Source organism: Caenorhabditis elegans, chromosome I, assembly GCF_000002985.6.
Source record: "Caenorhabditis elegans chromosome I".
Taxonomy (NCBI): Eukaryota; Metazoa; Nematoda; class Chromadorea; order Rhabditida; family Rhabditidae; genus Caenorhabditis; species Caenorhabditis elegans.
In genome coordinates, this window is record NC_003279.8 from 2,707,584 (window position 1) to 2,721,498 (window position 13,915).

Below are 13,915 nucleotides of genomic sequence, written 5' to 3' on the forward strand. Positions count from 1 at the left end.
CGTAACTTTTTGAAGGCTCCTCGAGAGACTGGCTCCTTCTCCAAAATGATGCATTCTTTGGGCATCATTCTACTATTTATTCCACTCGCCACAGGATCAATTTTCGATCAGGTAGACTTATTGGAAATCTGAAAAATCGATGCACCATGCCTTTAAAAAATTGCACTAAACTTGCGCGTCAAATCGGATGTATTTGATGCTTTGCCCATCCGTTGCACCATGTTTTCAAATTTTCGATTCACCATAAGCCTACGACTTCTGTCCTAAACTTGCGCGTCAAATATGGTGCACCGGGTGAGTCACTTGAAAAGTCGATGCACCTTGATCTCTGTTATTAAGTTTACAGTTTACAAAACTTGCGCGTCAAATATGGTGCACCCGGTGCGTCACCCATATCCTAAAAAGTTGATGCACCATGTTTTAATGCACTATGGTCATTTAGTGAATTTGTCCGTCAAATCTGGCGCATCTAGTCGTGCCACTTTCCTAGATTAAACACCAATTTTTCAACTTTTCAGGCGGTGAAAGGGAAATGCATTCCGATCGACATTGAGCTATGCAAAGACCTGCCCTACAACTACACATATTTCCCGAATACCATTCTACACAACGATCAACACACGGTAAGCCCCCTTCACCAATAATTTCCATATTCTATCAATTCCTGAATCGGGTGATTTGCATAGAGGAATGGAGAATGAGGGAAAAGTTAAATTTTCAAATTGGTGTCCCATTCCCAGTCACACACAGAAAAGAGGGAACCGACTGACGCTGGTCGCCGCCGCCGCCCGCTAGCGGCAACTTCAAAGAGCCCCTGGTCTCGGCCAAAAAGTCTGCGCACTGGCCGGTGCACACGCTCTCTGGCCATCGCCCATCTCATCAACATGGACAAAAATACGCGAAAAATAAATGAGACAAAAGGGGGATGAAATGAATAGGGGGAGAGGTACGGTCAAAAAATATATGGTGCCGCGGGAAAGATTAACTCCGTTTTTTTTTTTTGGGAAATTGGAAATGGGGATTTTGGCCTATTTCAAAAAAATTTTAATTGCTGCATAATTTATCATGGCAGAAGGAGTCAGGTGTCAAAATTTTAGGACATATTTTTTAGGACATTCTAGGCCCAAATTTTAGTCTAAAACTTTAGGCCAACATTTTTTGTCCAGAATTTGGTCTGAAAATTCAGGCCAAACTTTGAGCCCAAATTTTCAGACAAGTTTTACGCAATATTTTTAGGCCATATTTTTAGGCCAAATTTTTAGACAAAAATTGTAGGTTCTAGGCCGCATTTGTAGGTCAACATTTTCCGTCCCAATCTTGGTCCGAAAATTTTTGTCAAATTTGAGTCCAAAGTTTTAGGCCAAAATTTATTCAAATTTTTAAGTAAAAAATTGTAGGTTTTTGGCCACATTTTTAGTCCATATTTTATTCAAAACTTTCAAAAGTTTTAGTCCAAAATGTTAGATCAAAACTTTAGGCCAACATTTTTAGTCAAAAATTTTTGGCCAATTTTTTAGGACAAATTTTTTGCCAAACATTTTAGACCCAAATTTTAGGTTCAACATTTAGTCCAATTTTTAAGCTAAAAATTAGGTTTTAGGCCACATTTTTAGTCTATATTTTTATTCCAAACTCTTAGACAAAAGTTTTAATCCAAAATTTTTGTCCAAAATTTTAGATCAAAACTTTAGGTCAACATATTTAGTCCAATTTCTAGTCCAAAATTTTTTGAAAAAAAAAACAATTTTGAGGCTAAAATTTTAGTCCAAAATTAAAGGCGCACACTCTTATTTTGTTTCGAGACCCGGTTAACAAATTTTTGGGATGAAAAGCACACAGTGGGTTGGGGTCCACTCCTCCGGCACGGTGGTTTTTTACTAAAATTTTTTGTTTTTTGTTCAAATCCAAACCCACTCTCTATCCAAATATTGGTTTTACATACAACTGCATTTTTATGACCACACCGGCTAAACGTTTTTCGATAACAAACTGATAAGCGAGGTGACGGCGGCGGCGGAACCTCAAAGGGGGCACCAGCGTCTAAAACATGTTTCTAATTTTGCTCCGCCGCACTTTTTACGACCTCCCGTTCTTCTTCTTCTTCTTTCTGTGCTCTTCCCCTTTTCATCAGATACGCATTTGCATTTCGAAGGGGGGAAACGGGGAGGGAAATGGGTTGTGGAAAAGATCCCCCATACTAATTGCATTTTGGGACCACAACAAAAGAGCCCCGGAGCCCACCCAGTGGAAGGGATTTCTATACAATACAAGGGTGCCGGAGAAAACATTTTTAAGGGTTTGGACCGGAAATCCTAAGAAAAAATTCGTACTTTCAGCTTCAAACCCACACGGAGCACTTCAAGCCGTTGATGAAAACAAAATGCCATCCACACATTCACTTCTTCATTTGCTCCGTTTTTGCTCCAATGTGCCCGATTGGAATGCCACAGGCCGTGACAAGCTGCAAATCCGTTTGCGAGCAAGTGAGGAAGAAAGTGGCCGAAGTTTTTATTTGGCGGCCACGTAGTAAAAGTGGAAAAATATTGGGATGGGTCAACTTTCGGACAAGTAGCTTTTTAGGGTTTAACAGAAAATCCAAAACTTTCCGAAATGAAAAAATTTTTCTCAATTATTTAATTTTGCGAAAAAATTTTCAAAAAGTTTTTAATATTTTTTCATATTTTCTTTAAAAATTTAGTTTTTAGAAATTGGCAAAATAATTTTAAACAGTTCTATAAAATCCAAGTTCGAGCCAAAAATCTAGAAAAGTAATAGCTAAAACTGACAAAAAAGAAAGTTCGCTTGTCCGAGAGGACTACACAAACCATAAGTCTCTGTTTTTTCGGGCAATTTTTTAAAAACTGTTTTGTCTTGTCAAAAGTTACATGAAAAAGGAAAAAATCGTCTAAAACCCGAGAAAATCCCTTGAGGGGTAATTTGAAACGGGGGATGTGGAAACGCGAAAATTAGAATAGGAGAGGGCTAATTTTTTTTGAGAAGGTTTAAATGGATTTTGTGAAATTTTGCCATTATTCTACAAATTATCATATTACAATAACAGAAAACTTACTTCCTAGGCTTAAACTAGGCAAATCCTCCGCGTTTTCGCATCCCCCAAATCTAACATTCCTCTAAGAGACCTCACGCTTAATTTTCTGATTTTTACGTCATTTTTAGCAGATTGTAACCAGAGCCTGTCATAATGTTACCGTAATGTCTTAAAATTTCCTTTTTTTCGCAAAAACCGCTCGATGCACCATGTTTCAAGCCAATTAACTCCACTTTTTTTGCAATTTCTTATTCTCGAATTTCCAAAGCAGCAACACCTGTTACTCGCAGCTGTGTGCTTTTCCCCCAATTAGGTGCTCTGCTCCACGGCTCATTACGTGCCCCTGGACAGGTGGACATCAATCATAATAGGAGCAGCAGCAGCAGCAAAAGTTGACTGTCTTATTGTAAACATCTGGCAGATGGGGGGTCTTGTAGGGCGGGTATTGTTTACCCTTAAGATTAACACACTAAAAAATTTTATTGCAGGTGAAAGCGGATTGCTTCTCGATATTGGAAGAATTCGGGATTGGATGGCCGGAGCCGCTGAATTGTGCACAATTCCCAGATCCACCGGAGCTTTGCATGAAGCCTACGGAAGACGAGATAACTGGAGGATTTTCGGCTCCCCGGCTGCCTACAAAAGGCTCGAGCTCATCATCCTCCAAGCCAACCGGGTGCCCCAGTGACCTTGTCGATGTGGATCCACACGATCCCAAGTCGCATTGTGCATTCGCGTGCCAGTCGAATGTGATGTTTAGTACGGATAATAAGGTGAGTTCGGATGCCTGGTGCCTGCCTGCCTACAAGGCCTACTGTAGCAAACTTGCGCGTCAAATTTGATGCATTGAACCATTCACCGAATTTGCTAGAATTAAGAGGCAATTTTTGTCAATAGAGCGGGTTTGCATTGCATTCCAATTTTGCAGAATAAAAGCCCCGCCCATTTCATGGTTTTTTCCAGAATAAAAATTTTAAAATATGCTCAAATTTCAGGAAAAAAAACCATTTTGTGGGCGTGTTCTATACACCCCCGCCTTTTTATGAGATTTTAAATTCGGCTTCCGGAAAAATCCAGAAAAATAAGCTCCGCCCATTTCATGGTTTTTTTTTTCCTTCCAGAATTCGGTTTTTGAAAATAGCTTGAATTCCAGAAAGAGGGGGAAAACAAGCGCCACCCATTTTGGGGGCGTGGTCTATAAAACTCCTATTATTAATAATATTAGGTTTTTAAGGTTCGGTGTCCAAAAAAATCGATAAAAATAAGCTCCGCCCCCCATTTTCGGGGTGTGGTCTGTAAAAGTTTTTTGACATTTGGCACGTGGTGTCAGGCTGTCCATTACTATTTGATCTACAAAAAATGCGGGAATTTTTTGCCCAAAAAAATATGACGTCAACACGTAATTAACCATACGAAATCAGTTGAGAACTCTGCGTCTCTTTTCCCGCATTTCTTGTAGATCAACGTAGATCAAGCCGAAATGGGACTCTCTGACACCACGAGATTTGGTTTTAAAAATCGATTTCCAAAAAGTTAGCAAAATAAGCCCCGCCCATTTTTGGGGCGTGGTCTATTAGACATATTTTATGAAGGAAGAAATTTTTGATTTTCGGAAAAAAAATTTTTAATTTGTTTAGCTCATTTTTGACCTATTGAATATGCGGCAAAAATTTAGAAACTTTTTTTGCGCGTCAATTCAGGTGTATTATACGGACCTAATGCATCAGATTTGACGAGCAAATTGAAAAATAGTGGGAAATTCAAATTCCACCCCTCATATGAAGCGATCATTACTATTAATTACAGCGTATGGTACGTTCATGGTCAATTTGGTTTGCCGCCGCAAACGCCGGCGTTGCTCTTTTCTCCTTCTTGACGTTCGCCATCGACCGAAAGCGATTCCGTTTCCCGGAGAGGTTTGTTATTATAAAAATGGGGGTCCTCTGGTGGACGAAAAAAGATGAAAGAAAGATACAATGAGAGAAGAAGCCAATAAGTGGGTAATGACGACGAGATGAAAATGAGTCACTTGGGGAAAAGAGGGTTGCAATTGGGAACCAAAAATCGTATATTTTTCCTGAAAATGGAAATGGGAAATAGGGTCTTACCGCGAAATATTTTATTTTACAGTAAAATATATTGTAATTTTAAAAAAACAAAATCAAAAATTGGCAAACTAAACATGGTGCATTGCGACATTTTGACGAAAATGCACTTTTAGAAGATTTAACGAAAAATGAACAAATTTTAATGAAAATCCAATTTTTAAGATCAAAATTTCATATTTTTTAAGGCTCAGAACTAATTCTCTAATGGTGTTTCACAAAATTTTGCTTTGCCGGTCAAATATAGACCAGAATTTTTGAAAAAAAAACAGCTCTCGATGCACCATGTTTCACCAGCAAATAGATTTGGACTCTAGCAAATCCTCAGCAAAAAGGTAAATTGCCGGAATTTATATTTCCGGTAAGTCGGCAAACAGGCAAATTTCAGTTTTGCCGTTCTGCTGAAAATTTTTGGCAAGTTGTGATTTTGTACTTTTTGAAGTTTCAGATTTTTTTTCTTTTAAATTCAATTTTAATCGGTAAAATTTTTAAAAAAAAGGCATCCTATCAATGTTCCTACATCTATTTTGAAAAGTAAGCAAATTCTATGAAAATATCTAAAATATAGAAAACGGGAAAATTTTTTTCAAAACGGCACAGTTTTAAGTATTTCGGTTTTATAAAAAATCCATCTAAAAATTTCCGGCAAATGGAAAATTGGCAAATTGCCGGAGTTGAAAATTTTTGGAGAATCGGCAAACCGGCAAATTTGCCGGAATTGGAAATTTTCGGCTAATTTGCCGGAATTGGAAATTTTCGGCTAATTTGCCGGAATTGGAAATTTCCGTCAATTCGGCAAAACGGCAAAGAATTTTTTGCCGAACGGCAACTGCCGCCCACTCCTGATAGAAACTCCTTCCAAAACCATTATAGGCAAGTTTCAGAAAGAAATTACGCGAAAAATCAGACAAAAATCGTTGGCCGAGTTTTTGCTTTTTCTAGGCCACGTAGAAAAATCAATTACCTGTATTTTTTGTTTTTATATCTTGGAAGCTCCTGATTCTCAAAATGATTTTAAAAAACAAATTTTAATCAGCTTTTTCTTTTAACTTTTTGAACAAATTAGAGCATACTGCAAATCCTGGAGAATCTAAAATTCCAAAAAATTTCCAGATGCGTCTTCTACCTATCCCTGTGCATCTTCATCTCCTCCCTCCCATACCTCACGCCACTCTTCATCGATGCTCCGATCCGATCCTGCCACGCACTTGGAAACGGGCGGTCATACCTGTCAATCGGAACATTTGACAATTCATATTGTCTTGCCTCATTCCTTCTTAACTACTTCTTCAGTACAGCGGCTGCCCTTTGGTGGTTAATGTTCTCATTTACACTGTAAGCCACTTATTATGTCAGTTAATCCCACCATGGGAATATTGTAGGTATTTGAGCGGTGGAAGGAAATGGGTGCCAGAAGGTATCGAAGCATGCAGTAGTTATGTGCATTTTGTTGCCTGGGGATTGTCGTCGCTGGCCACGATTATTGTGCTCATTTTCAACAAAGTCGACGCGAGTGAGCTCACCGCTCTTTGCTCCGTTGGGAATTTGAATTCGATTGCGTTGCTCTGGTTTGTGATTGTTCCCCGAACTATTTGCATTGTTATTGGAACATGTTTTATTGTTGGAGGATTTGCGAGCATGTGCAGAGAGAGAATTAGTTTCAGAACAAGGGTGAGTTTTATTAAATGGCCGAATTTTTTATCTCTTTTTCTAGGCCACTCATTTTTGAACGATTTTTGTGCGCTAACATCGATGCACCATGTTAGAAAATATAGAAATTACCTATTTTCAGTAATTTTTTCTAATTTTTCTAATCTAAAATATTTTTATAAAGTCTTGAAAAAGCTTGGAAAAAATCTGAAAAATTAAAAAAAATTTCAAAAATAGACTTACTCATCCGAGACGAGCTCAAAAATCAACGCTGAAAAAAAAATCCGCATTTTTCGTAGATCACACCGTAAAAAAATCAATAAAATTTATCGATTTTCAGGGCACAGACACATCGAAATTGGAGAAACTAATGGTGAAAATGGGCTTCTTCTGTGCTTTATTCATCCTTCCCAACGTCATCGAACTTGTCTGTCAATGCTATAAATTCATGATTCTCACCCAATGGACCCGAATGACAATTGACTGTAAACAACAGTCAGGTGCATGTCATCGGCCGACACCGCCGCAGGCTGAAATTTACATGACCGCCGTAATTTCCAGTCTCGCCACAGGATTCTCGTGTCTGATGTGGGTGTTGTCGGCGAAGACCGTCCACGCCTGGAAGAACTTCATCTTCTGTGGAATGTGCTCGTCGGCGCCGGTTAAAGTGAGTAAGGAAATGTGCTCTATTGAAAATTGCTTGACTGACTTTTTGTTAGGAAGAGAAACAAAAATTTGTACAGTTACAGTTACAATACAGTTTGAAAAAAACATTTCCTGATTATTACGGTAACATTAAATTCTGAGAATACGTATTGCACAGCACATTTGACGCGCAAAATATCTCGAAGCGAAAACTACAGTAATTCTTTAATTTACTACGGTAGTGCTTGTGTCGATTTACGGAAATCATTTATTAATGGATAATTTTTTTAAAGTAAACACAATACCGAAAAAATGTCACAATTCATTTGAGATCCCGTAAATCGACACAAGCGCTACAGTAGTCAATTAAAGAATTACTGTAGTTTTCGCTATGACATATTTTGCGCGTCAAATATGTTGTAATATACATTCTCAGAATTTTGTATTATTTTGCTACAAAATGAGAATACAGGATAAATTGAATATTTTTCGCAAAAAAAGCGGATAATTCTAAATTTTGCTCGTAAAATAGAACGCATCGGACGCAATTACACCAACTTGACGCGCAAAACCAACAAAAAATTCTGAAATTGAGAATTTAAGCCCGAAAAAATCGTTTTTAAATAGTTTTTTATGCATTTTTTTTTGGAGGAATTGCTAAAATTGTTTTACAAAATTTAAAAAAAAAACGGTACTTGTGTATTACATGCCCTCATTTTAATGGTAATTTTTAAGCCATGAAAAATAAAAACGTGAACCACAATTTGTATTTCTAGGCTTACAAGGGAACCCCGCACTTGATCCGTGGAAAGGACAAAGAAAAAGTATACCAATCGAAAGTTCATGTTACTGGCTACTCGAAAACAAAATAAAATTCTGCCAGTTTTGCCTATAAATCTGAAATTTTTGCGTCTGAAAATTGGTCTTTGCGCCTCTTGATTTTCAATACTTTCTCACTGTCTTTCGTTGAAAACTATATTCTCACGTGTAAAAAAGGCTACACAAAAGTTTTACAACAGCGAACACCGATTGGATGGCCGAGTGGTTAATGCTATTTTTTATAAAACATCTTGTCTTTGAAGCTATGCAGCTCCGTTGAAAAAAATCTCACAAAAAAGTGATCAACTAAAAAGTTGTAGATTATGACTTCATCTAAAACTTTTCAGATGAACACTTTTACCAAAAAAAATTGGTTGTCGAGCTGGAAACTTTTGAAAAAGAGCTACAACTTTTTAGAATATTCTAGAAAGTATAACGTCTATATCTCGACAACCAAATTTTTTTGGTGAAAGTTTTTCACTAAAAAATTCTAGATGAAGTTATAATCTACAACTTTTTAGTTGATCACTTTTTTGTCAGATTTTTTTCAACGGAGCTGCATAGCTTCAAAGACAAGATGTTTTATAAAAAATAGCATTAACCACTCGGCCATTCAATCGGTGTTCGCTGTTGTAAAACTTTTGTGTAGCCTTTTTTACACGTGAAAATATAGTTCTCAACGAAAGACAATGAGAAAGTATTGAAAATCATGAGGCGCAAAGACCAATTTTCAGACGCAAAAATTTCAGATTTATAGGCAAAACTGGCAGAATTTTATTTTGTTTTCGAGTAGCCAGTAACATGAACTTTCGATTGGTATACTTTTTCTTTGTCCTTTCCACGGATCAAGTACGGGGTTCCCTTGTTAGGAAAAAAAACATTTTCTAAGACTAAAGAGGAAAAATGAAAAATGTATATGGAGAAATTAATGACAATTTAATTTAATTTGAAAATGAGGGCATGTAATTCACAAGTACCAAAAAACAATCTAAGGTGAGTATTTTTCGCAAAAAAAAGAAAATTTTAAATTGAGAAATTCCTTTTAAAAAAGCTTTTCTTTTTGAAAGCAACCAAAAAAACACAGCAATTATTACAGAAATACAAAATTCTGAGAATGCGTATTGCACAACACATTTGACGCGCAAAATATCTCGAAGCGAAAACTACAGTAATTCTTTAAATGATTACTGTAGCCCTTGTGTCCATTTAAGCGCTACAGTTGTCATTTAAAGATTTACTGTAGTTTTCGCTTCGAGATATTTTGCGCGTCAGATATGTTGTGCAATACGCATTCTCAGAATTTTTTTGCTTCCGTAATGAACCAAACTTGACGCGCAAAATCCAAAATTTTCACTTAAAAATTTCGCAAATTTTTCAGAACCCAATCGAGCCATCAACACGTCCATTGCTCGAGCCACCAACTGCTCCGCCACCACAACCACCGGTATACATGCAAATGGCGACGAATCCTCAGAATTCATGGAGACCCAGTAAGGTCGTCTGAGCGAGATTTTTCCGCGCCCATTTCATCCCAATTTCCCATGACAAAACCGATGATCTTTATATTATTTTTTGTTTGTTTTTAATGCATTCAACCATCATTTCTTCTCTCTTTACTTTTGATTTACGGGTTTTTTCTACTTTTTCCGAAATTTTTTTTCTTCAAGGAAACTATAATAAAAAATTTTTCACAAAAAACTTGTTGAGATTTTACACAATAATGCAGAGGTGGGCGGCAAACGATTTTTTTCCGGCAAATCGGCAATTTGCCGGAATTCAAAATTTCCGGCAAATTGGCAATTTGCCCGAATTGATATTTCCGGCAAACCGGCAAATTGCACGAATTTAAATTTTTGGCAAATCGAAAAATTGCCGAAAATGAATATTTCCCGCAAATCGGCCAATTGCCGGAACTGAAGTTTTCGGCAAATCGGCATACTGGCAATTTCCCGATAAAAATTTGCCGAACGGCAATTCCACTCTTGTATTAATGATGGGAATACGTTTTACTTTTTACTTTTAAATTTGGTTTATCGTTTTTTTTTGAATTTTCAAATAAATTTGGAAAAAATTGAAAATATCCGGAAATTAAATTTAAACAAAAATTAAAACTTCAAAATTTCCAGTTTTCGTAATTTTTTGGAGGTTTTTAATGGTTTTTTTACAAAAAAAATTCGAATAAAATAATTTTTTACAAAAACTTGTTGAGATTTTACACAATAATGATGGGAATATAATGAATGAGAATAAATAGAAAAATTCAAAGAGATCAATAATTATTTCTGAAGTTTAACTTTCGGAGGTTTGAATGCTGCACCCTTCAACGTCTTTCCCTTATCCTCTTTTTTCGCCTTTTTCGCCTGGAAATTTCTCCAGCTTCCGGAACGTTCGTCACGAGATTCTTCGTAGTTTTTCGCGAATTCTTCGGCCAGTTTACGCTTCTCTGCTGCTTGGACTAACGCTTCAGTTGAGCGGCGTCTGAAAAATTTTTGTGATTTTCTTAAAGGCAATTTTTGAATGCAAAAAATTGTTTTCAAATGAGTTTTCAGAAAAATGTAATTTTTAATACAACATTTTTTAGAGCAAAATTCGAAACTTCCCAAGAAATTCTAGATTTTAGATATTTTAACCCGAAATTTTGAGGTTTTCCGCTTTGGAAAATGAGAATTACCAATTATTGTATTTTTCTTTTAAAAAAGTCGGATTTTTATCAATTTATCTTATTTTCTTCAAGGATTTTCAGGAAAACTTCAAAAAATATATGGTTTTGATATAAATAAACCTGAAAATTTTCAGAAATTTTTGGCAAATTCAATTTTTTTTAAATAATTTTTTTCTTAATATCTGTTCAATTTTTGCATTTTTTATTAAAAATTATTCAGTTTTTTGAAATAAATATCTGAAAAATCAATTGTATTTTATTTTTCTTAAAATTAAAAAAGTTTTCTTAAAAAAGAAACAGTAAAATTGCCAAATTTACTTTTTTTTTAATTTTTAAAAAATTGTTTTACATTTTTTACTTGATTTTAAGCAAAAAACCAAAAAAATTACAAAATTAATTTTTTTAAATTGGAATTTTTCTTCTTTTGTTTCTTCTGAAAACTCGGATTTTTGTGATTTTATCTCAATTTTTCTTTGTTATTTCCGATTTTTCTATTCCATTTTTTTTCAATTTTTTCAATTTTTTTCAATTTCTAATTAGAAATTGATCCTAATTCGGTTTTTCTCCAATTTACTATCAATTTCCCGTACTTTTCCTCATTCGCCCTCTCTTCAAGCATCTTTCTCTTCTTCTCTCGATCAGCAAACACTTTTGTTACAGTAATCCACAGAGCTTTCTTGTATCCAGCTGGATCATCTTCTTCAATCACATCTTCTTTTCCATCTTTTCGCAATTTTCGCTTTTTCTCCGACATCTGGAAGAAATTCGGTTTTTTTAAATGAATTTTTGAGAAAAAAAATATACAATTTTTGATTTTTGTTAACGATCTTGGAGGTAGGATTGCACAGTCTCCTCGGCGTCGAATTGGGCTGGGGCGCACTTGCTCACACCTTGGCGCAGCCGGGGGAGGGAGTGAATCTTTTTAGTGTTGAAAAATAAACTTCGTCGTTTTTTAGCGTTGAAACGAATTTTTTCGCAGATTTCGAACTTAAAATTTGTTTATTAGCACAAAATGAAATGAAAGACCATTAAAAGAGAAAATTTGGTCAAAAACTGAAGGAGGAGTAGGGATATTAAAAAATCAACGGTAAAAATGGTGTTTCTCTAAAGAAATCATATTTTTCTTGTATATTTCAAGTCACCCACCTTCGCGATCATCTTCTTCATCCTGAAGATAATTATCAAAAGAGGCGGGGCTGTAATTTTGGAATTCTAGCCTATTTTCCGCGTAATTTCTGAATTTCGGAAAATCCACAAAATGCGCTAGCAAAAACGCGAAACGCGCCAGTAAGCAGTTTTTTGTGCGCTTTCGATGACGAGGAGACTGTGGATTGTGGTTTTTTTTTGGTTTTTTTCAACAAAAAAATTGAAAAATGTATTTTTTAAAATTTTATATATATATATATATTCCCTCGAATTTCGTTCACTTTTCATAATTTTTGTATAAAATTACAATTTTTCTTCGAAGAAACATAATTTTTTGATTAAAATTTGCTTCAAAAATTTTTTTTTTTAATTTTTAGGATACAAACTAATTTTTTTCGTGGTCTTGGATTTTCGAGTGAATTTTAAAAAAACAATTTTTACAAAAAAACGAAAAATTTCCGAATTATATGAAATTTTTTGCGAAACTACGTTTTCTTCACAAAATAATCAAGAAAAAAACGATTTTTTTCCAAAAAAACGTTAAAAAAGTAAATTTTTGATAATTTACTTTTTTTCAATTTTTTGGAAAATTATTTTTAAAATAATACGCTTTTGGTTTATATCAGTAATTTTGTTTTTTTCTAGTTTTTTTTCCTCATTTTTTGAAGAAAAAAAATATAAAAAATAATTGTCTTCAGATTTGTTCAAAAAATATTTTGCGAAAATTGCAAATTTTTGGCTTTTTCTATTTTATTTTCACATCAACATAAATTAGAATTTTTTTTGTTCATTTTCTAAAAAAAAATTTTTTTGGATTTTTCGATTTTCAGTGAAAAACTACAAAATAATGAGAAAAATGGGATGAATTTTTGTGATTTTTCTTTCGTTTTTTTTGATTAAAAAATCGAAAAAAAAAATCCAAATTTCGGCATTTTTTTTTTCCAGAAAAATCCAATTTTTTAAAAAATTTTCTCAGAATTTCCATGCAAATCTTCATAGTTGCTCCGTACCACAATAGCAAGCCGAGCTTTTCCCTCCGTATAACAATCTTTGCATCGATTCAACTCAATCGGATCCTCCATTTGCTTAATCGCCTTCTTCACAATATCAAAAGCTTTGTCAGCACGTTCTCGATCATCTGGATTTTTATCCGGATGCACAAGTAGTGAGAGCTTCTTGTATTTCTTCTTAGCCGCCTCGATATCCGTGTCCAAATCGATTTGGAGCACTTCATATGGGTTAAGGTTCAAATATGTGGAACCGGGCTTCAAAAGTCGCTCGATTTGTTGCTCAGAAGTAAGAGCCGCGTCCTGTTGCTCCGTGGATTTTAGCTGGAAAAATTTAAAAATGTTTTTAAAATTTTTAATGGTTTTTTTCAACTTTTTCAAAAAAAAATTGGTTTTTTTTCAAATTTTTCTCTTGAATTTAAAAATTTTTGAGAATTATTTTTGAATTCCCGCGCATTTTCTGGCCATATTTTGTGGTTTTTCTTTGGATTTTTAAAAATTTCAGCCAAGTTTTCTTTAAAAAATAAAAATTTTATTTGGAATTCGCGATTTTGAAGCCAATTTCAAAGTTTTGGCGAAATTTTATTTTTTTTATAGTTTTATAATTGATAGCCAGCTGAAAAAACTCGCTAAAACTTCAAAATTGGCCCTAAAATCGATATTTCCACATAAAATTAATATTTTTTCGCGGAAAACTGTCTGAAAATTCGAAACATTCCAGAAAAACCAAGAAATGTACACTTTTTTCAAATTTTTTGAAAAAAAAAACTTACATCCTGATAAAATGACTCAAACTGGGACATTTTTTGCTGGAAAAAATTTTTTTTTTAAA

General features: G+C 34.8%; 2 protein-coding genes across 6 annotated transcripts; one reads left to right on the top strand and one right to left on the bottom strand.

The window, feature by feature from the left end:
• Positions 1 to 14: 14 nt before the first annotated feature.
• Positions 15 to 9,966, top strand: lin-17 (Frizzled-4; the record flags this gene model as incomplete). Of its 4 annotated transcripts, none has more annotated exons than NM_058627.7 (9): positions 15 to 111; positions 519 to 623; positions 2,337 to 2,483; positions 3,538 to 3,822; positions 4,856 to 4,965; positions 6,268 to 6,489; positions 6,537 to 6,825; positions 7,145 to 7,475; positions 9,647 to 9,966. In NM_058627.7, the coding sequence occupies 9 exons, from the start codon at positions 46 to 48 to the stop codon at positions 9,760 to 9,762; spliced, it is 1,671 nt and encodes a 556-aa protein (NP_491028.2). The 4 variants fall into 4 exon arrangements, 3 of the variants coding, with proteins under 3 accessions (NP_491028.2, NP_001021813.1, NP_001293367.1); NM_001026642.6 differs by having other exon boundaries at positions 16 to 111; positions 7,145 to 7,471; positions 9,647 to 9,959; NR_131370.1 differs by lacking the exons at positions 15 to 111; positions 519 to 623 and having other exon boundaries at positions 2,336 to 2,483; positions 7,145 to 7,471; positions 9,647 to 9,762.
• Positions 9,967 to 10,443: 477 nt separating this feature from the next.
• Positions 10,444 to 13,892, bottom strand: dnj-30 (J domain-containing protein; the record flags this gene model as incomplete). Of its 2 annotated transcripts, NM_058629.6 has the most annotated exons (4): positions 10,444 to 10,746; positions 11,521 to 11,684; positions 13,087 to 13,407; positions 13,857 to 13,892. In NM_058629.6, 4 exons carry the CDS (start codon positions 13,884 to 13,886, stop codon positions 10,545 to 10,547), a joined length of 717 nt encoding a protein of 238 aa, NP_491030.1. The 2 variants fall into 2 exon arrangements, with proteins under 2 accessions (NP_491030.1, NP_001293377.1); NM_001306448.3 differs by lacking the exons at positions 13,087 to 13,407; positions 13,857 to 13,892 and having other exon boundaries at positions 10,545 to 10,746.
• Positions 13,893 to 13,915: the final 23 nt, after the last annotated feature.